The following is a 23,300-nucleotide window of genomic DNA, read 5'->3' as shown; positions in this document are numbered from 1 at the left end:
TCAAAAAAGTAAAACCAGCATCAGACATTTGACTTCAGGAATGCACCGTTTCTTTGGAACAAAGAAAACTGGACTGTGAAGAACCATAGAGAAGTCAGCAAACCCCAGAGAATCCAAACTTCTCAAGGATCAAGGCAGCCTCTCACAGGCTCTGAAAACAGGAGGAGGCGGTCATGTCCCTTCTAATTACCAGCACAACCACCTGCACCCCACGGTAAATGGACAGTTACTACACGTCCCCACCTGGCGTCTGTGGACATGGAGCTAATAAGATGTGAATTCATGAAGGGAAATCTATGAAAAGTGGACTTTGCAAGTAGTTACAATCTGATACTACCTGCACAATTATTAAAATAAGCCACCCAAGACTATTTCAGACATATTAGCAAAGAACTAATGGGGAAACAGACATCATAAAAGAATGAATTGCCTACATAATAAACCTGCATCTTCCAGATGAAGCCATTAGAAATTGATCAGCTAATTTAGGAGCAGCTGAAGGCCATAGCCATGATGAGCCATGATGAAATCTTGCACCAAGAACACATTCTGAGTCTGCTGTCAGTGAATACAGCGTACTGAGGTTACACAGGCCACCAGAGTCAGTGCTCCTGAAACGACATGTGGGCAGAGGGGATTCTTTGGGAAAGCTAGGGTGTGCGATTTCAGGCCACTCTCATGCAATGACTGCAGCATGGAGGAGACCAGGACCAGACAGGGTACAAGTAATGAAGAGCAGGCCAGGTCACCATGATCCCTGGTGTTGTCATTCCTCCCTGGGGCCAAGCTGGTGGGATGGTCAGTCATGGGAGAGACTTCCTATTTACTCCCTTTACGTGGGTACACTTATCCCTACACCTTCTGGTTGCACACACAAACATACACACACATGCACACACAAACACACATGCACATACAACTCACACAGCACTCACACAAACTCATATACAGATATATGCACTTTCATACATACACACCCAAACATATACATACACAAACTCACATATACACACTCATGCACACACACTCATACATACACACATGCACACACAAAATTTGCACATGCACACCCCTGTACATACACTCAACACATACAGTTCACACACAAAGACACACACAAACACACACACACTCTTGTACATGCACAGCCACACACATATTCACTCATTTGCACATGCACACACTCACACACACACATACACTTGCACATGCATGCACATACCTGTCACACACTCAAACACATCCACACACATATATACACACACCTTCACACAGACACATATATACACACACCTTCATGCAGACACATCCACACACATGCATGTTCACACACACCTACACACACACAACTCATAAACACACACACACCATTAACACAGACATACACACACACCTGGATTCACACTCTCGCACACATGTGCACACCCTGCATACACACTCTCGCTCACACTCATGCACACCCTTACCATCCTGCATGAAATTCAGCCTTCCTCCCCTACTCATTCCTTTGCCCCACCGCCTCTGCATCCCAATTCATGACCTGCCCTAATTGCTCCAGCCCCTGGCTCCCACTGGCTGCCTCACCTCACCTAGCACGCCTCATCCCTGCCACCACTGCCCTCTGACTTTTGACTTCCTCATGGACCTGGGTCAAGATTCTTTCTCTGGTTCTCATCTGCCAGGTGAGCACCCTGCTAGGTCAAGTTCATCTCTTTGAGCTCCTGCCTGGGCTAGGTGGAGCCCCAGGATTCACGACAGCGCCCTAAGTCAGAATTGAACCCAAAAGGATCATGCTGAGCTTTACCAAGGGGCTAGGGGCTCAGTCCAGGCCGTGCTCATCACATTTCTAGAGCCCTTACCTCATTCACAAAGACCCAGTGGCTGTCCTTGGAAGCCAGGTTGGTCTCCACAGCCTGCAGAGAGAAAAAGAACGAACATGAACAGAAGCAAGACAGAAGCTGGCAGACACAGGATGATTGCCGAGACAGAGTTTTATAAACATTGTTCTTAGAGAATATTTTCCTCACAAAACATGCCATCCCCCTGGGGCCTGCTCCGGCTGCCTTAGCTGCAAGAAGCTTCATCTGAACACAGACATCTGATTTCCTGCTCTCCCTCCACGCTCTCCTGCACCAGCCCAGAGCAAGATTAGATGCTTGGGTTCCTGCAGGCAGCACAGGGTCACAGACACAGGTACAGCCTCCCTTCCCTAGGAATGCCTGCAAACACCTTTCTGCTGGGGCGCTTAGGGGATGAGTGTTATCATTACTCCAGGCTGCAGAATCAGGAAACAAGAATGAGGGATTTATGGGGGCTTGTCTAGTCCAGCTGTACTGAGTGACATTCAGGAAGACAGCAGCTCACAGCAGCTCTGGGGCTCCCAGCTTCCTTCAGTTCTTTAGGATCCACAGAACAATGCTCTTTCTAGTTCCTAGGCCATAGCCCCATTTGTAACTCTCTGTTACAGTGTTTTGTTCTGTTTCTTTATGGCACTTGCCATCTTTGTGCTTGAACGGCTATCAGTTTACTTATTTCTTATTGTCTATCTCCTCTGCCAGAATATTTCTTATTGTTTATCTCCTCTGCCATTATGTCAAAGGCCACATCTCCTAGGTCACAGCTGTGTCCCAATAGCTGTAACCAGCACACAGCAGGTATTCAGTAAACATTGTTGATTATGCAAATGAAGTGGAAGGCCGAGGCAGACAGAATTCAGTTAATTATTTTGTTTCCTGTATGTGTTTATGAGTGCTTTCCCTCTCCTTCAATTGGAAAGCCAACAGATTGGAAGAATTGGAAGAGACTGATGGTTTCCAAGCATGTCCCGTATGAATACATCCCGTGAGCAGGTGCCAAGTGCTTGCTGAGCCTGGGCACTGAGCCAGGCCGACTATGAACCTGGACAAGAGCTATCAGATTGGAGTCCTGTTTTTTTGTTTGAAATGGAATTTTATTATTCCTGTTATCGAAAAAAAATGCAGAAAAATAAAAATGCTCCACATCCCATCATCCCATCCCATTTAAAAAAATATGCTGCCATAGTGAAAATTCCCCCTTTATCCCTCCAAATTTACTCTCTAAACATTGTTTGAGGTGTCACCATCTAGAAGATTTTACAGTTACCTCCGCAAGTAAATAGCTACAAATAGATATCAGACAAGTGTTTTCATTAAAATCAGACCATGAAATACACATCCAGTTAAGACTCTAGTTTTTAATTTATCAGTGTAACACAAATATCTTTCCTCATCAGTACATAAAGATCTGACTCACTCCCAACAAATGAGGCATGGAGGTGTCAGGGCCTGTGCCAACGACCCCACCAGTGACCCTAGGTCTGCATGGTGCTGCAGCCTGCAAACTGTCATGTACAGGGTGCCTCTCTTTTGCACTGGAAAGAAAGGAGGCTCCAAGAGATGCTAAGCCATGTACCTGGGTATGCTGCAAGGCTGTATCCCGAAGACACTTTCTGCCCCTTTCTACAAACTCAGTTAACCCGGCTCTCTCCAGAGAAGCTTCAAGGGCTGAAGAGCCAAAGCTCAAAGGGACCTTCAGTCAGGGTAGAGGAAGGAGAACACGTCAGGGTGGAGTCTCAGCCACCCCGTCCAGAGCCTCTCTCCTGTCAACACGCAGACTTTCAGGGAGGTCTTCAAAAGCCTGGAAGCACTGATGAAAAGATAGAGGGAGAAGTGGAGATAGGGTGGGCTGAGAATGCTCTGAGAACATCACTGGGCTCTAGCTCACCTCAATTGCCAACAGTTCAACATTTCCTTGACACTCATGTAGAGGACACTGGCAATACTCTTATTAAATGTGCACAGATGCAAATCTGGGAGGATGTCATAACATCTCAGTGGCTGGAACACTGAACTGAATCTAAAGACATGTGGTTTAACAAGGCCAAACTCAAGCCCTACATTCAGTTTCCAGGAGCAGAAGGGCAAATGGGGAAAGAAAGTTTGAAAGCAACACTCTTGAGGAAAAACCAAAGGGGACTGCCTCCACCAAGCTGTCACTTAACCACTCTGGTCTCTGTTCCTTCATAAAATGTAGATAACACTTGCCCTTTCCTGTCTCCCAAGGTAGGTAAAAGCACATCGCTGGGCTCTAGCTCACCTCTAGCTCAACTCATGGAAAGAAGGGTGTGGGAGGAGTTTGTTCCACCCCTTGGCAGGTGGACCTAACCAGCTCACCCCACTCGATGAAGGACAATGCACACTATAGCCCAGTCATGAAGAGGGACAGTTAAAGTGATCAGGGATGCTTAGAGGGGATAATACAGGTGTCTTTAAATTGTCATGTGCAAGAGAGATTGGAACTGCTCTGTGCATCTTCTGAGTGTTGACTTAGAGCCAATGGCCCCCATAATCAGGGAGGCAGATATCAATTCAATATAGGAGACAACTTTCTGACTTTCCAAGTCATTCAAGATGAAATGCGATGTCTCAGGAGTAGCGCCGTCCCATCCCAGAAAGTGCCTGAGCAGAAGGTGAGCAGTACTCTCTTTACAGTGTCATGTATCTAAGAAGGTTGACCATTTGTGAGAAGTAAAGTTTTATCATGCACTGACATTCTTCAGCAATGATTCTCCAGTCTGGCTGTGTTTAAGAACCTCCTAGGGAGCTTTAAAAAAGAGGGCCCCCAGGCCCCACTGCTAGGGATCCTAATTCACTGGCAATTGTGCTGTGTCTGAGATCCTGTGCTGTTTCAGAGCTCTGACCCTGCCTCTTGGCTTCAGGGGCTGAGAGTCCTGCTTCAGAATATGCAGTTCTGTGAATCTGAAGGTCTGGGTATACCTGTGCAGGTGAGAGGTTCTCTGCTTGTCCTGGAAGAAGCCAGCACCGCAGACAACCTGATTCAGTTGCTGGGAGACCCCAGGGAGTGGGTGGGAGATTTGGCCACCCTAAGAAGTACTTCCACCTAGTATCAGACCTATGCAGGGAAGATATTGGTGGAGACAATTGATCAGAAAACCCCACGGGACAACTGGTCAACTTTTCTGTCCTACTTTTCCTCACCAATTAAGCATCAGCTAATTTGTTAAGCCTCTTTTCCCCACACGGAGATAAATAGTGCTTTTCTGCAGCCTTTTCCAGAGGGTGCCATTCGCACAGAAGCTAAGATAGATGGAGAGAAGGAGAAGCTATAGCACATTTAGCAGGAACACTGCCTGCCTCCCCCTGTCCTCTATCACCCCACGCTACTCCAGCAATTACTGGAGGGCTGCCAGCTCTGTGGGAAGAGTCCTAAATGCTCACACCCCAGTGGGCAATGTCCCTCCCAGCACCACTAATTCCCCTTCTAAGTGCTGCCCTTTCCCTTTTCCTCTCCAGCTACATCTGCAGCAGATAGAGGTAAGTCCTCCCTTTCGTCTGCAGAGGGAGAACGCTATGGAGAGTTCCAGCAGGCAGGCAGAGTGCACTGGAATCCCAGTTCTGCCACTTCCTGGCTGAGTGCTCCTGGGTGAGCCTTTTCACTTCTCTGAGCTGCAGTTTCCACACCCATAAGGCATTTGAATACCAACAGTGCTACAGGGGGCTCTGCCCACAGTCCCTGTGAATCTTGTTAGCATTTTTTATTACACTGACTCAGCATGTGTGTTCACTCCCAACAGCCAACAGTCCCAATTCAGGCTGCCTGAACCCTGCTTGGCACTCACAGTGGCTTGGAATGCACGCCCCTAACCAGGGACCCAGAGTGCCATGAAAACAAATCGCAGCTGCCTTGCTCCCTAATGGAGACTTCTCCAGAGTGTGATCTCAGCTGTTTCCAGAATTCCTCTGCAGGGTGGAGCCAAAATCACCTTGTTTGGCTTCCTTTATGTTCCTGTTCTAAGTCCCCACTCCCCTGCTGTCTTTCTTTTCTAAATTCCCCATAACTTCTAATAAATCATTGTCATACAAAAAAAATTCATCTCCATGTCTACTTCTGCGAACCCAACTCAAGACAAACACCTCCCACTTAGGGTTATTGTGAGAGTCAAATGAAATTACAGGTGACACTTCCAGCCCAGGAAGGAGCTCACTAAAGATGATCAGTCAGCACAAAGTTCCTCCCGTTCTCTCTACTGGAGTCTCCAGCCTGGTCTTGATTCGACGGTCTCTTTTGAATGTGTACAAGTGCATAATCCCTCATTCATTCATTCCTTCCTTCATTCAACAGACAGAGCCCACCCAACCCCAACAGGCCATCCCAATTCTCCTGGGTAGGGGAGTGAACCAGGAACCTCATCTCTGCCATCATGGAGACACCAGTGGCAAAAAGACCAACAATCAATACAGCTTTGCAAAGTGTTGGGCACCGCCACCTCCATGTGCTCCCCTTCAAGACAGCAGGACGTGGTGCTTCCCTCCCATCTTGGCCACAGTGTGGATCGAGTTGCATAATGCTGTGGGCATCAGCAGAGAAGTGATGACCCAGTCAGACAAGCAAAGGGCAGCCCCTGTACCCTGTGGGTGGGGAGGGGAGGGGAGCTGGCCTCCTGCTCAGGGTGGGCTCCCAGCAGGTAGGGTGGCTGATTCCCTGCAGTCTGCAGTTAGACTTCTCTCCTGAAGTGAGACACTGTGGCTGGGGGCACAAACCCTGTGGGAGCTGGGAACTAGGGCCCAATAAGCCCAAAGGAATTGCTGCAGTGGCCAGATGCCTGCACCCCTCTAAGTTGCTGTGAATCCCACGAGACCTAGTCAAACCACTGGGCCAGTCTGCCTGGCTCCTGTGGCCATCATACCTTGGCAAACACAGAACTTCAGAAGAAGAGTTAAGGATGTAAGAAGTTGCAAAGCATCCAGCTGACTTCTTTTTTAGCCTCTTTTGAATGGAGGAGACAGCAGATGCTGATGGTGGTGACTGGCACATGAGATAGCTGGGAGGCTGAGCACAGTCAGCCAGGGGTAGAAGGAACAGCTAAGTGTCCACACGTGTGTTGACTTATGTGTACATCCACATCTTGACACCCACATTCCACCCTCTGGAAAGAAAAGTGTGCTGTTATAGGCAAACTCCAGCTAAAGGAGGCCGAAGGCGGCTGTTATTCCCACGCTGGGGGAGCCGACTGACTGTGGAAGGGAACGTGTCTCCCTGCTCGAGAGCAACAGCCCCAATCTGAATCTCAGATGCCTTTTCCCAGTGATGCCTAAGAGCTGAGTTGTAAGCGACAGAGGACACCAACAGGTCATTCTGCAGGCCCACTGAGGGCCAGAGGACATTTGGGTCCTGCTCTGGCCACCCTGATCTCACGATTTTCATAGGGAAATAGATGTGGGCCAAGCACTGGCTCCCAGCTTCCAAACAGACTCTGCACAGAAAGGAGTCCCTGAGCACTGACATGAAAGTCAAGGGTGGAGGTGGCTCTCCTAGACTGGTGATGGGGAGAGCTGACAGCTGCCCCTGGACCATATGGTAGTGAGGATCATTTCTAACATCCAAGAGCCTAGAAGGAGGTAGAGAAAACAATGAGGCTGAACGCACTGGAGGAGGCATCTCCAGCCTGGGGCCCCTTCCTCTGTGTCCTTGGCTTTTCCCTCAAGTCTGAGTTGGAGACATTTCCAAGGGCGACGAGAACTTGCTTTAATTAACCACCCCCCCAAGATACTTCAATACAACATCTCCTCTGCTTCACAACCCACACACCTCATTTACTCCCAACAACCTAACAAGCCATGCAGTGTTCTTATCCCTGCTTCACAGATGGGGAACTGAGACCTCAATCTAGACTCGTATCTTGCAAAAGGTCCCTTAGCCAGTACTCAGCAGAGGTTAGATTTGAACTCTGGCCCAACTGTCTCCAAAGCCTGTGTTCTTTCTTTTGGTCATGTTGCTCTCCAAAAGCCCCAGATAACTGTCTGAAAAAGCTTTTGGGTCTGAACCCGGCCCCGTAACAATAGGAACAAATGGTCTTTTTTCTCGTATCTAAGAAAACACCATTACAAGTCACAGTGCTGTCCTTCTCCAGGTTAACTTGCTCTCATAAGCCTGAGACCATTATCCCACTTGCATTTCTTAAGTGTGAGACTGTTTCTCTTTATCTTGGCCTAAAGGAATAGTAAATGGAGTGAAAAAAGACCTCCACATGGAAGCCTTCCAATAACATCGCTGAGGATTTATTTTACAAAGTGCAAATGCCACCAATTATTTATGTATGTGTTAATTGTTGACCACTTATCTAGGCATCCCCCCAACACTGGGAGCCTGAGATAGGGAAAGCTTGTCAGCAATTAGCATCTTTTTAAAACCCCAATTCTAACATTTGAGAACATTCCCCCTGTGGAGCCCAGGGCCTGGCACTTTCCCAAGGACAGATATTGAGCTCACGTTAAAGGCCCACTGCTGCCTTTGCAACAACATGTCATTTAGGAACAATGCTCTCTCTGCAATGTCACCCCTCCAAAGCATGCGGGAGCGCAACGCCCCTCCATTTGCAAGGAAGGGGCGTAGCTAGCTGCAGGAGGATGGATTATTTGAAGAGCCCATTTGAAAGGAAATCAGCAAAGCAGACACCATGAGGCCCAAGTTTCAGAAGTTATGCCAGGAAGCATGAGGAAACCCCTAAAGAGCGGTTATCACAGAACTTTCTCAGCCATGCTGTGCCTCCTGGGGGCCTGCCTGCTTGAGAAAACATCCCAAGATGCTGGCTCAGCTGCTTCTCCTTGCCCCAGTCTTTTCTCTGGAGCCTCTTTGGTGTTTGTGTTCACCAGAAAACTGCCCTGAAGTTCTCTTCATCTCCCACGAGTCCTAATTCTGGCTCCATCCTTATTTTGAGATCCCACTGGGGAATCTTGGATCCCAGAAGGTCTCTTTTCCAGTGTTTTCTCCCAAGCCTTTCCCAGAAGTCAGCCCCACCTGATGGTCATCTATTCCCACCTCACCCATCTCTTTGCTGGAGGATTCTTGAAGCCCAAGGCCCCCACCCTTGGCAGGAACAGGAAACACCCCATCTGGGCACAGGGAAAAGCAGTTGAACATAGGGGAGTGCATGGGCTCAGGTCACTGAAGGATGGTGGAGACAAGGCAATTCCTCCTGGCTCTAGCAAAGTCATCTGAGAAAGGTGTAGAATTTACCCTGTGAAGTGCTAAACCACAGCTCTGGGGGAGGCCTTTAAGAGGGCTGTTTCGCTGGGAGAAAGTTGAACCTGCCACTTAAGAGCTCAGGGAAGGCACTGGCTGGGAAAGGCTGGAGTGGAAGGCTGGTTGCAGGCTGGGGGCAATCACTGGCATTTCCAGAACACCTCATCCAACCCAGACCCTGAGCTAAGCCCTCTACACACGATCCCTCCCTGAACCCTCACAACGGCCCACTGAAAGAGGCTACTGAGCTGTAGCCTACAAATGGAAAAGCCAAGGCTCAGAAGGATGAAGTTATTTTCCCAAAGTCTCCCAGAAAGTCAGAGTAACCAGGCCTTTCCAATGCAAAACTCATATGGTTTCTACCGTGTTCCACTGACTTGGGCACCAAGAAAAGACGAAACTCAATCTCTGTGCCTTTTACAGGTGTTTAGTGCAAAAACAACAGCTAAACCAGAAGGTTATTCAGGTGACAGTGATAGTGGTGACTGGATAGTGGGGGCCTAGAGAGCTACAGGGGCTTCTGCAAAGTCTGATCCTGGTTTCCAAAATTTCCTGTCACCTCCTTTCAAAATTCCTGGATCACGTGCACCTCTGGTTGCCAAAGGATTTTTTTGCCTATGGGGATAGCCTCTAGTCCCTCACTAGGAAGTGAGCTCCTGGAGGCCAAAGCCTGGTCTAATTACCACGAAGCCATTTGTGGGACATAGCACCTGGCAGACACTGAACTTCAAACTGTGCCTATAGAATGAATTAATGGGTGATTCACATTCCTGGGACTGAGTAGAAGGAAGGCTGGGAGCATAAATAGAAACCTTACTACAGTTAAAAAGAATATGAATGTACAGGTGACCTTTGTTTGCATGGTGCATGGTATTGTGGTAACCAAAACCTGTGCATATGGAACTAGTGTCCTTGCCTTGCAAGAACTTGATTATACACTTGATTTTTGGTTAACATTGTGCCGTGCAAAGTGACTGCAGCCTGTATTTGCAAATAACACCCCGTTCTATACATCTGAGAGGATCTGAGAAAGAAACAAAGTGAACTTAAAGTGAATGAATGCAAGATGCCGTGACCTTTAGGAGCTGATGGAAACATGATCAAATTCTAGAGCTTTTCCTCCAGGATACAATTGTTTCTTCATTCATACTGAGTGCTGATCCTCCTGATGCTAGTTCCCATATATCATGCCTAACAGCATAGTAAGTGCTGGACTAGTTTGGTCAATCAGTGACATTTAAAAAGATACTACTGAAAGAGAGTACACTGGAAGAGAGAGTGTTCAACATTAGACTTTTTTGACATTGGCTCAGATCTCTGAAAAACTATTATGTTGCTATGGAACAACAAGAAAGAAAGAAAGCATAATTGACTAAATTCATGTAAAATTCTGACAGATGTGAAAAATTTCTAGTAAATCATTAGACCTCTCCGGCCTCAGTCCTTCTTGTTGACCAAGTCTGAGCTCAATAGCCAGTCTGAACTGCCTTCCCTGTTCGTGTGGATGGCAGAAGCGCCCTCTCACAGCCCCGGGGGAATGAAGATTCATTACAGATCATTTGTGGATCCTTCAGATGAAATAGAGGCAAGTTCCAGGGCTGTGCAGGGAGTGCAATTTACTATAATAAAAAGTGAGAATATGCTACATGTGGACAATTTATAAGGAAACGTTAATATCAGAAGAAAAATGAAATGGAGACTGCTCGCAGGCACGATCTGTTTAATAAGATCAACTTGGAGAAGTGAAGCCAGGCGGCACCAATGAGTATTGGCCAATGGATACTTGGATTTTAATCAATGGTCCATAATTTCCCTGCCACCTGGAGGGCACAGAAACCAAATAAGGCCCCCCATGTCCTCACTCTTACAGGCATTCAGGCTATGTCCTGATGGGAGGCAACGGAGCCCAGCTTTTCTGTCCAATCTTGTCTCACAGAGGAGCAAGACATTCAGGCCTTTGGCCACATGGATGCTGTCACACAACCCCTTTTGAGGACCTGGATGTACAGTGGAACAAATCACTTCTGAGATTATTTATGCTCACTCTGGTTTGGCGGGGGCAAGCCACCAGCCTCTGCAGTGTGCACTGTGAACAATCTCATGACTCGGTCCCTGAGGACAGGGGACACGGCCCTGGGGTGCAGATGGCTGTGCTGAGCCATTTCTCATACACTCTGCCATTCAGCTCCAGCTTCAAGTGATTTTCAAATACAAGCAAAGTCCAAAACTGTTTAGAAATGTTTTCTCCTCCCTCCCTCCAGTGGGAGGGAGGGAGGAGAAAATGTTCACGTTCATACTGGAGTTTGAGAAGCTGCTGCCTGCATCCAAAGACCAACTCCAGGGACCACAGCATCAGATACTGCTGAAGGAGGGTGTGGAGCCATTTGGGACAGGAGAGTCCCTCCCTTCCAGTGCAGCTGTCAGTCTCAGAGCCCCTGACCCACAGCGGGGACATCCGCTGGAAGAATAGCTACACTTTCCCAGCTGTTCAATTAAAGCATCAGCGTTCAAGGTTAATGCCGTGACCCCTTCAAATCATGCTCAGGCAAGCCACTTCTGCACATGAATCTAATTCCTTCCCTCAACCCAAATCTTTTTTTAACAGATGGAAACATGTGAATTCTTTTTAAGGCAATAAAGTGGAAAGTAGCAATTCTTTACCAAGCTGATAAGAGCTGCTGAGTATAATCTGTATTCTTTAAGAGCCTGACTTTTTGAGAATGGAATAGAAAGAAAAATATCTGCTTTTTAGTTCTGGAGACATAAGCTTCTTCTACCTCATGGTGCTAGGGAGGAACTCCTGGCCCAGAAATTGTCAGGAAACAAGTCTCTGGATTTGTGACATGGAAAAACCAGGGGAGGTGGCCAGTGCAGTGGGGGAGGGGAGGTGGATGGTGCGACAGCTGGGGCATAAGCCGTTGCTTACCTCTTACCTTGGCCACCTCGGTATTCAATTTGGGACTCTGGTTCTACAGAAAGTGACTGAGAGACCATGGGGGGCTCTGAGGTCTTAGGGAGTAAGGAAGAGAGGATATTGCAAATTCAGCAATAAGAGAGTGTGGGGAGAAGGAATCTATTTTTAGCATCCACAATGTAAATTGCTTCACAACCATTAAGACAGCCCTTCTCCAAGCACAAAGCGCCCATGTAGTTCGGTCCCAGATCTGGGAATGGTCAGGAGCTTAGTTTTTGCGCAGAGCTCTTGGGACCTCACAGTAAGCCAGGAAATTGCATTTGGCCCTTATAGAAAGTAGAAACAGGGGGGCGGAGCAAGATGGCCGAATAGGAACAGCTCCAGTCTCCAACTCCCAGCGCGAGCAACACAGAAGACCGGCGATTTCTGCATTTTCAACTGAGGTACTGGGTTCATCTCACTGGGGAGTGCCAGACGATCGGTGCTGGTCAGCTGCTGCAGCCCGACCAGCGAGAGCTGAAGCAGGGCGAGGCATTGCCTCACCTGGAAAGCGCAAGGGGGAAGGGAATCCCTTTTCCTAGCCAGGGGAACTGAGACACACAACACCTGGAAAATCGGGTAACTCCCACCCCAGTACTGCGCTTTAAGCAGACAGGCACACCAGGAGATCATATCCCACACCTGGCCAGGAGTGTCCCACACCCACGGAGCCTCCCTCATTGCTAGCACAGCAGTCTGTGATCTACCGGCAAGGCAGCAGCAAGGCTGGGGGAGGGGCGCCCACCATTGCTGAGGCTTAAGTAGGTAAACAAAGCTGCTGGGAAGCTCGAACTGGGTGGAGCTCACAGCAGCTCAAGGAAACCTGCCTGTCTCTGTAGACTCCACCTCTGGGGACAGGGCACAGTAAATAATAACAAACACAGCAGCTCTGCAGACGCAAACGACTCTGTCTGACAGCTTTGAAGAGAGCAGTGGATCTCCCAACATGGAGGTTGAGATCTGAGAAGGGACAGACTCCCTGCTCAAGTGGGTCCCTGACCCCTGAGTAGCCTAACTGGGAGACATCCCCCACTAGGGGCAGTCTGACACCCCACACCTCACAGGGTGGAGTACACCCCTTAGAGGAAGATTCCAAAGCAAGAATCAGACAGGTACACTCGCTGTTCAGAAATATTCTATCTTCTGCAGCCTCTGCTGCTGATACCCAGGCAAACAGGGTCTGGAGTGGACCTCAAGCAATCTCCTACAGCTACAACTTACAGCTGAGGATCCTGACTGTTAGAAGGAAAGCTATCAAACAGGAAGGACACCTACACCAAAACCCCATCAGTACATCACCATCATCAAAGACCGGAGGCAGATAAAACCACAAAGATGGGGAAAAAGCAGGGCAGAAAAGCTGGAAATTCAAAAAATAAGAGCGCATCTCCCCCAGCAAAGGAGTGCAGCTCATCGCCAGCAACGGATCAAAGCTGGACGGAGAATGACTTCGACGAGATGAGAGAAGAAGGCTTCAGTCCATCAAATTTCTCAGAGCTAAAGGAGGAATTACGTACCCAGCGCAAAGAAACTAAAAATCTTGAAAAAAAAGTGGAAGAATTGATGGCTAGAGTAATTAATGCAGAGAAGCTCACAAACGAAATGAAAGAGACGAAAACCATGGCACGAGAAATACGTGACAAATGCACAAGCTTCAGTAACCGTCTCGATCAACTGGAAGAAAGAATGTCAGCGATGGAGGATCAAATGAATGAAATGAAGCGAGAAGAGAAACCAAAAGAAAAAAGAAGAAAAAGAAATGAACAAAGCCTGCAAGAAGTATGGGATTATGTAAAAAGACCAAATCTACGTCTGATTGGGGTGCCTGAAAGTGAGGGGGAAAATGGAACCAAGTTGGAAAACACTCTTCAGGATATCATCCAGGAGAACTTCCCCAACCTAGTAGGGCAGGCCAACATTCAAATCCAGGAAATACAGAGAAGGCCACAAAGATACTCCTCGAGAAGAGCAACTCCAAGACACATAATTGCCAGATTCACCAAAGTTGAAATGAAGGAAAAAATCTTAAGGGCAGCCAGAGAGAAAGGTCGGGTTACCCACAAAGGGAAGCCCATCAGACTAACAGCAGATCTCTCGGCAGAAACTCTTCAAGCCAGAAGAGAGTGGGGGCCAATATTCAACATTCTTAAAGAAAAGAATTTTAAACCCAGAATTTTATATCCAGCCAAACTAAGTTTCATAAGTGAAGGAGAAATAAAATCCTTTACAGATAAGCAAATGCTTAGAGATTTTGTCACCACTAGGCCTGCCTTACAAGAGACCCTGAAGGAAGCACTAAACATGGAAAGGAACAACCGGTACCAGCCATTGCAAAAACATGCCAAAATGTAAAGACCATCGAGGCTAGGAAGAAACTGCATCAACTAACGAGCAAAATAACCAGTTAATATCATAATGGCAGGATCAAGTTCACACATAACAATCTTAACCTTAAATGTAAATGGACTAAATGCTCCAATTAAAAGACACAGACTGGCAAACTGGATAAAGAGTCAAGACCCATCAGTCTGCTGTATTCAGGAGACCCATCTCACACGCAGAGACATACATAGGCTCAAAATAAAGGGATGGAGGAAGATTTACCAAGCAAATGGAGAACAAAAAAAAGCGGGGGTTGCAATACTAGTCTCTGATAAAACAGACTTTAAACCATCAAAGATCAAAAGAGACAAAGAAGGCCATTACATAATGGTAAAGGGATCAATTCAACAGGAAGAGCTAACTATCCTAAATATATATGCACCCAATACAGGAGCACCCAGATTCATAAAGCAAGTCCTTAGAGACTTACAAAGAGACTTAGACTCCCATACAATAATAATGGGAGACTTCAACACTCCACTGTCAACATTAGACAGATCAACGAGACAGAAAGTTAACAAGGATATCCAGGAATTGAACTCATCTCTGCAGCAAGCAGACCTAATAGACATCTATAGAACTCTCCACCCCAAATCAACAGAATATACATTCTTCTCAGCACCACATCGTACTTACTCCAAAATTGACCACGTAATCGGAAGTAAAGCACTCCTCAGCAAATGTGCAAGAACAGAAATTATAACAAACTGTCTCTCAGACCACAGTGCAATCAAATTAGAACTCAGGACTAAGAAACTCAATCAAAACCGCTCAACTACATGGAAACTGAACAACCTGCTCCTGAATGACTACTGGGTACATAACGAAATGAAGGCAGAAATAAAGATGTTCTTTGAAACCAATGAGAACAAAGATACAACATACCAGAATCTCTGGGACACATTTAAAGCAGTGTGTAGAGGGAAATTTATAGCACTAAATGCCCACAAGAGAAAGCAGGAAAGATCTAAAATTGACACTCTAACATCGCAATTAAAAGAACTAGAGAAGCAAGAGCAAACACATTCGAAAGCTAGCAGAAGGCAAGAAATAACTAAGATCAGAGCAGAACTAAAGGAGATAGAGACACAAAAAACCCTCCAAAAAATCAATGAATCCAGGAGTTGGTTTTTTGAAAAGATCAACAAAATTGACAGACCACTAGCAAGACTAATAAAGAAGAAAAGAGAGAAGAATCAAATCGACGCAATTAAAAATGATAAAGGGGATATCACCACCGACCCCACAGAAATACAAACTACCATCGGAGAATACTATAAACACCTCTACGCAAATAAACTGGAAAATCTAGAAGAAATGGATAATTTCCTGGACACTTACACTCTTCCAAGACTAAACCAGGAAGAAGTTGAATCCCTGAATAGACCAATAGTAGGCTCTGAAATTGAGGCAATAATTAATAGCCTACCAACCAAAAAAAGTCCAGGACCAGATGGATTCACAGCTGAATTCTACCAGAGGTACAAGGAGGAGCTGGTACCATTCCTTCTGAAACTATTCCAATCAATAGAAAAAGAGGGAATCCTCCCTAACTCATTTTATGAGGCCAACATCATCCTGATACCAAAGCCTGGCAGAGACACAACAAAAAAAGAGAATTTTAGACCAATATCCCTGATGAACATCGATGCAAAAATCCTCAATAAAATACTGGCAAACCGGATTCAGCAGCACATCAAAAAGCTTATCCACCATGATCAAGTGGGCTTCATCCCTGGGATGCAAGGCTGGTTCAACATTCGCAAATCAATAAACATAATCCAGCATATAAACAGAACCAAAGACAAGAACCACATCATTATCTCAATAGATGCAGAAAAGGCTTTTGACAAAATTCAACAGCCCTTCATGCTAAAAACGCTCAATAAATTGGGTATTGATGGAACGTACCTCAAAATCATAAGAACTATTTATGACAAACCCACAGCCAATATCATACTGAATGGGCAAAAACTGGAAAAATTCCCTTTGAAAACTGGCACAAGACAGGGATGCCCTCTCTCACCACTCCTATTCAACATAGTGTTGGAAGTTCTGGCTAGGGCAATCAGGCAAGAGAAAGAAATCAAGGGGATTCAGTTAGGAAAAGAAGAAGTCAAATTGTCCCTGTTTGCAGACGACATGATTGTATATTTAGAAAACCCCATTGTCTCAGCCCAAAATCTCCTTAAGCTGATCAGCAACTTCAGCAAAGTCTCAGGATACAAAATTAATGTGCAAAAATCACAAGCATTCTTATACACCAGTGACAGTCAAACAGAGAGCCAAATCAGGAATGAACTTCCATTCACAATTGCTTCAAAGAGAATAAAATACCTAGGAATCCAACTTACAAGGGATGTAAAGGACCTCTTCAAGGAGAACTACAAACCACTGCTCAGTGAAATCAAAGAGGACACAAACAAATGGAAGAACATACCATGCTCATGGATAGGAAGAATCAATATCGTGAAAATGGCCATACTGCCCAAGGTAATTTATAGATTCAATGCCATCCCCATCAAGCTACCAATGAGTTTCTTCACAGAATTGGAAAAAACTACTTTAAAGTTCATATGGAACCAAAAAAGAGCCCGCATCTCCAAGACAATCCTAAGTCAAAAGAACAAAGCTGGAGGTATCACGCTACCTGACTTCAAACTATACTACAAGGCTACAGTAACCAAAACAGCATGGTACTGGTACCAAAACAGAGATATAGACCAATGGAACAGAACAGAGTCCTCAGAAATAATACCACACATCTACAGCCATCTGATCTTTGACAAACCTGAGAGAAACAAGAAATGGGGAAAGGATTCCCTATTTAATAAATGGTGCTGGGAAAACTGGCTAGCCATAAGTAGAAAGCTGAAACTGGATCCTTTCCTTACTCCTTATACGAAAATTAATTCAAGATGGATTAGAGACTTAAATGTTAGACCTAATACCATAAAAATCCTAGAGGAAAACCTAGGTAGTACCATTCAGGACATAGGCATGGGCAAAGACTTCATGTCTAAAACACCAAAAGCAACGGCAGCAAAAGCCAAAATTGACAAATGGGATCTCATCAAACTAAAGAGCTTCTGCACAGCAAAAGAAACTACCATCAAAGTGAGCAGGCAACCTACAGAATGGGAGAAAATTTTTGCAATCTACTCATCTGACAAAGGGCTAATATCCAGAACCTACAAAGAACTCAATCAAATTTACAAGAAAAAAAACAAACAACCCCATCCAAAAGTGGGCAAAGGATATGAACAGACATTTCTCAAAAGAAGACATTCATACAGCCAACAGACACATGAAAAAATGCTCATCATCACTGGCCATCAGAGAAATGCAAATCAAAACCACAATGAGATACCATCTCACACCAGTTAGAATGGCGATCATTCAAAAGTCAGGAAACAACAGGTGCTGGAGAGGATGTGGAGAAATAGGAACACTTTTACACTGTTGGTGGGATTGTAAACTAGTTCAACCATTATGGAAAACAGTATGGCGATTCCTCAAGGATCTAGAACTAGATGTACCATATGACCCAGCCATCCCATTACTGGGTATATACCCAAAGGATTATAAATTATGCTGCTATAAGGACACATGCACACGTATGTTTATTGCAGCACTATTCACAATAGCAAAGACTTGGAATCAACCCAAATGTCCATCAGTGACAGATTGGATTAAGAAAATGTGGCACATATACACCATGGAATACTATGCAGCCATAAAAAAGGATGAGTTTGTGTCCTTTGTAGGGACATGGATGCAGCTGGAAACCATCATTCTTAGCAAACTATCACAAGAACAGAAAACCAAACACCGCATGTTCTCACTCGTAGGTGGGAACTGAACAATGAGATCACTTGGACTCGGGAAGGGGAACATCACACACCGGGGCCTATCATGGGGAGGGGGGAGGGGGGAGGGATTGCATTGGGAGTTATACCTGATGTAAATGACGAGTTGATGGGTGCAGCACACCAACATGGCACAAGTATACATATGTAGCAAACCTGCACGTTGTGCACATGTACCCTACAACTTGAAGTTTAATAATAATAAATAAATTAAAAAAAAAAAAAAAAAAAAAAAGAAAGTAGAAACAGAATCAGAAACCAAAGATGCCTGCTCTTACTCCTCAGGGGTGTGGCCCAGCTGCCCAACGCTCACCCCACTGCCAGCACAAAGCACCTGAAAAGGCTCCACCCACAGAATGACATGGCTTAGAGAGAAAACTCTGTGATACGGGGCTTCTAAGGAGACAGTGTGCAGAAGCCTGGAGATGTGAAAAGGCATTCGATTTGTAGGGACAGTGGTGGAGCCACATCATCACATCATGTGAGTGAGGATTTGAATCTAAAGTTACCAGATGAGGCAAAAATCAATTAGACAAAATTAGCCATAAAGATTTCTTAATTCATGGATATGAAATGGTACAGAAAACATCATTTGTATAAAGAACGCTGTGTCTGTTCCCCTAACCTTTATCAATCACTATTTCTCTACAGCCCTCAATTAGAGCTTCATTTTCTTCCCTGAGTATATTGATTAAATCATCACCCACTTACCTAGCCCTGTTCTCTCAGGCCACTGCTCTAATTCAAATGCTCAGACCACTTTGGAAGCTCTTCCTGCCTTGCAAGTTAGGACAGGAAGTGTGTGGGCAAGCTGCCCTTGTGAGAAACCCTCGAGGCCACGCGCGCACTCCCCCAGCAGGTCCTGGCACACAAACTACGTCAGGTTTCACTATGCCTACTGCCTGTTGAGGCAGATGTGGCATCATCTGGCCTGAGAACCAAAGGACTGTGAGTTAAATGTGCACATGATACATCTCCACTGTTGGTCACCCCATGGCTTAATACCCGAGGTGGGAGGATCAGTGACATGAGGCGTGAGTTATTACCTGAAATGCTGCCAGGTCCCAGTCAACAGGGTCTTCTGCCAGGCAGCAGAGCCTGGCTTTTACCCCATAAAATGAGAGTTTCCAGATTGTGTTCCACAGAATGGGAGGGTCTTAGGAGATAAATACAAGTTTCTTGTTAAAAAAAAAAAAAAAAAAAAAAAAATCTGTGGGAAAGTTGGAGATATACTGCATTTATATCTCCAGCTTGAGAATGACAAAGCATACTAAACAGGCAAGTCCTCTTTTCACAGAAACTTGTCAAACTTGGCTGAATCCAGAGTTTATTTATCAAGCGAATCTTCCCAGAATATTCACTTTCTTTGTTCAAGAAACACATCAATATTTCACAGGACACTGAGGTTGCAACAGGAACAGTCAGGTAAATGGAGCTGCAGCCTTGGGCATGCGTGGAAGGAAGTTAGGATGGAAGAGTATGGTCAGATCTGGATTCCAGATAGGCCAGTCTGGCCATGTGGAGGTGAATTTAACAAGTGAGAGCATTTAAAACATCTGATGAAAAGTAGTTAGAATGATCCAGAAAAGAGGCAATGAGGACCAGAACAGGATATGAGGCATTGGCCCAGGAAGAAAAGGATGGAGCTTAAAGCGTTTAGAAAGAAAACACTGACGGGATGGGGTCATAGGTTGAAAACTGAGTGAGGTACAAGGAGAAAAAGGAACTTGACGTGACTTCCAGATGCAGCTGCATAAAGACAGACGCTGGATAGGCTCAGTGAGGAAGATGATGATTCATCCCGCTAAACTCCCTCAGGCAGCAGGAAGTTGGAGAGGACAATCTTAACAGTTTGGGAGAGACCAGGTGTGGTGGCTTACACCTGTGATCCAGCTGCTCTGGGACAGAGGCGGAGGATCGTTTAGGGCTGGGAGCTTGCGCCAGCCTGGGCAATATAGCAAGATTGCATCTCTAAAACACTTACATAAATACATAAAGTTTGGGAGAGATGAGTAATCACAGGAGCAGACAGGGATAGGGCAAGGGCTTCACTCAGGCAAAAGGGAAAGGTCCGCAAGGACAAGGCAGGTTATGCAGCAGCAAGGCAGCCTGCAGAGTCCTCGTCCTCCAGTGTGGGAATCGGCACTGACAGGCTTGGCCTGCAGACACCAAGTCACTCCAGTTGCAGAACTGGTGACCTGTGAAGGCTGGGAACTGGGCCGAAAGTGGCAGGACAGGAAGCTCCCTTTCCCCCTTGCACCACGATTGCTTCGCTATTGCGGAGCTTCCACATTCCTGGGGACAGCACAGCTCACACCCAGTGGCCCCACTTTCAAGCCTCAGGAATGTATTTTTAAAATTATGAGTTATACACACACACATACACCTACATTCTCTGTACTGGTTCAGGGGGTTTCCCAGCCTCACTGGAAGCCTTCATCCTTATCCTTGTAAATGTCATGTTGTTGGAATCAGTTCACTGCTCTACACAAACCATTCAGAATACTTTGGAACCTCTTCTTGTCTTCCAACACTGCCCTCTTCACCTTAGATCGTGAGCAAAGGTAAACTTTATCAGACTAGCACCCTGTTTGATCAACCAGGGAAATATATGTGAAAAGGACTATGAACCTAGCTCTTGCTTTTTCTCTTTTGCTTTTAAACTCCCCGGGTTTCATTGCTTTTTCATCTGAAAAGTCTGGGAGATTGATAGACAAGACTGATGCTTGGACCTCAATATATTCGAAAATGCTATGGGGGCAGGTTCCCAATAGTTTGAGGAATCCAGTCGTTTGGGAGAAAAGGAAAGGGTGTCCCACATGGGGGTGTGTGAGAAACAGTTGTAGAATTTTGTCTACCCTATATCAGGGAGTCTTTGGTGTGTGGAGATGCCCATTGTGTGCAAGGCCAGCATAGGACCTAGGCTTAGCACAACAGATCCCCCCGAATCCTGAGATAGTGACTCAAAGGTCTCACTCACTCCCCACGAGAACAGCAGTGTTGGGGTCCACCAATGGTGTCTTATCCAGACTGACCCAGGGTAACCTCAGCCACATCTGTTCCATCCAGCCTCCCATGGCTTTCTGGGCCTAGCTCTCCAGCATTCAGTCCACCGCTGTGAGCTGACCAGTGTCATTTGAATAAATTACTTTTATTTCTTAGTAACTCTGTTCTAAAACTTTATACAAACAATAGGGAAAATAATATTTATTTTTAAAATCTGAATATAAAAACCTGGTAAGAGCCATGTGCCGAATAAGAGTATAATCAAATGTTTTAAAAGGAAGAATAAACTGAGTAATTTCAAAGCACAATGTGACAATTATAGACAATAGTTTCTAAGCCTATTATTCTATACTAAATCATAATTTTTAAAAGGCAGAATTAAAAGCCTTCTATTGAAAAATGGCAGTCCCTGGTCCTAATGCCACTCCCAGTCCTGCTTCCCAGAGGCAAACACTTACAACTCTTTCATCTGTTTCTTTGGGATTTACTTCCATGTTTCTTAATCATATTTAATCATGTTCATACTGCTATACTTGGTTGATTAACTTTAGCACTATCTATTATCTTCCTGATACTGCAGAGACGACTTAAGTCTCTCAATCCTCTCATCCTTTCATTTCCCTTCCCAGTATTTCCAATCTAGCTGTACCACAATTTATAAATTAAAACAATTGTATTGACTCCATTATGATTATGATACTATTCACTACTAAACCAAACAGTAGACTATGATTATATTATTTCCTTGCTTATACAACTTTTGCTTTTTTGCATTAGCAATTGCTCTGACTTGTAGTTATTTATAACCACAAAATTTTTATTTATATTTAGTTATTTATTTGTAGTTATATATTATGTCATATTTATAATATAATGTACTTTTCCAAATGCGCAACACAACAAAATAAGCTTTCCATTTCCTTAAACCCTGGAGACAGCCCATTCCAGCTCTCTCCCTTCCCTTGTGTGGACCAACTGGTCTCCAGACAGATGAGCAGGGGCTGTCATGAGACTTCCTTTGTGCTCTGCTGGTTGGATTCTCTGTAACTGCCATTGTGCTTACTTTTATGTTTTTTTGTGTGTTTTGACTTTTTTTTTTTCTGAAGCCCATCCTACTATAGTAATTTCTTAAGTAGATTCACAGGGTATATGTTTTTGAGTATTTACATGTATGAATTTTTTTAACTTTGCTATAATATTGATTGATAGCTTCACTTAGTATAGAATATGTGAATATTAATTCTTCCTCAGAAATAGCACCTCTCCAGTATCTTCTAGTATGGATGTTACTTTTTTTATTTTCTTTTTTTAGATAGAGTCTTGCTCTGTCACCCAGACTGGAGTGCAATGGTATGATCATGACTCACTTCAGCCTCGACCTCCCAGGTTCAAGCAGTCTCCCACCTCTGTCTCCCAAGTAGCTGAAATTACAGGTGTCCAACACTGTGGTGGCCTAATTTTTACATTTTTTGTACAGACTGGGTTTTGACATGTTGCCCAGGCTGGTCTCAAACCCCTGGGCTCATGTGACCTGCCAGCCTTAGCCTCCCAAAGTTCTGAGACTACAGGCGTGAGCCACCATGCCTGGTGTTACTCTTAAGCATCCTAATGCCATTTTGATTCCTGTTCTTTTCATGTCACCTGCTCTCCCTCTTCCCTTTCCCTCCTTCCCCTTTTCCTCCTCCTTCCTTCCCTCTCCCCCTGCCCTACCCCTCTACCCAGTGCCTTGGTGTGGTTGTTCTTTTCGTTTACTTTGAGTAAGAGCTACATGGTTGGGAGGGCTTTTTAATCTGGAGACACATGTCCTTTAACTCTGAAATATTTTGTTACTTATTTCTTTGATATTTGCCTTTTCTATATTTTTTCTGTTCTCTCTCTAGAATTTCTACTAGAATATTAAACTGTCTAAATTGAGCCATGCATTTTTATCAACTTTTCCCTCTCATTATATACCTCTTTGCCTTTTTTGCTTTACTTCAATTGGACTTTTACAATTTCAGTCATCACGTTTCTCTTCAATTGCTGCT

At 45.2% G+C, this 23,300-nt stretch overlaps 1 protein-coding gene across 5 annotated transcripts in view; it reads right to left on the bottom strand.

The window, feature by feature from the left end:
* Positions 1-23,300, bottom strand: part of GRID1 (glutamate ionotropic receptor delta type subunit 1) — a 798,312-nt gene that overhangs the window by 336,119 nt on the left and 438,893 nt on the right. For all 5 annotated transcript variants that reach the window (XM_007962718.3, XM_073019016.1, XM_038008970.2 and 2 more), the window contains one exon: positions 1,860-1,913. In XM_007962718.3, the coding sequence (XP_007960909.1) occupies positions 1,860-1,913 (54 nt within the window). The remainder of the gene's footprint in view (positions 1-1,859; positions 1,914-23,300) is intronic.

The sequence above is a fragment of the Chlorocebus sabaeus genome, chromosome 9 (assembly GCF_047675955.1).
Source record: "Chlorocebus sabaeus isolate Y175 chromosome 9, mChlSab1.0.hap1, whole genome shotgun sequence".
In the NCBI taxonomy this organism is placed as follows: Eukaryota; Metazoa; Chordata; class Mammalia; order Primates; family Cercopithecidae; genus Chlorocebus; species Chlorocebus sabaeus.
This window is presented reverse-complemented; position numbering and strand designations above follow the sequence as displayed.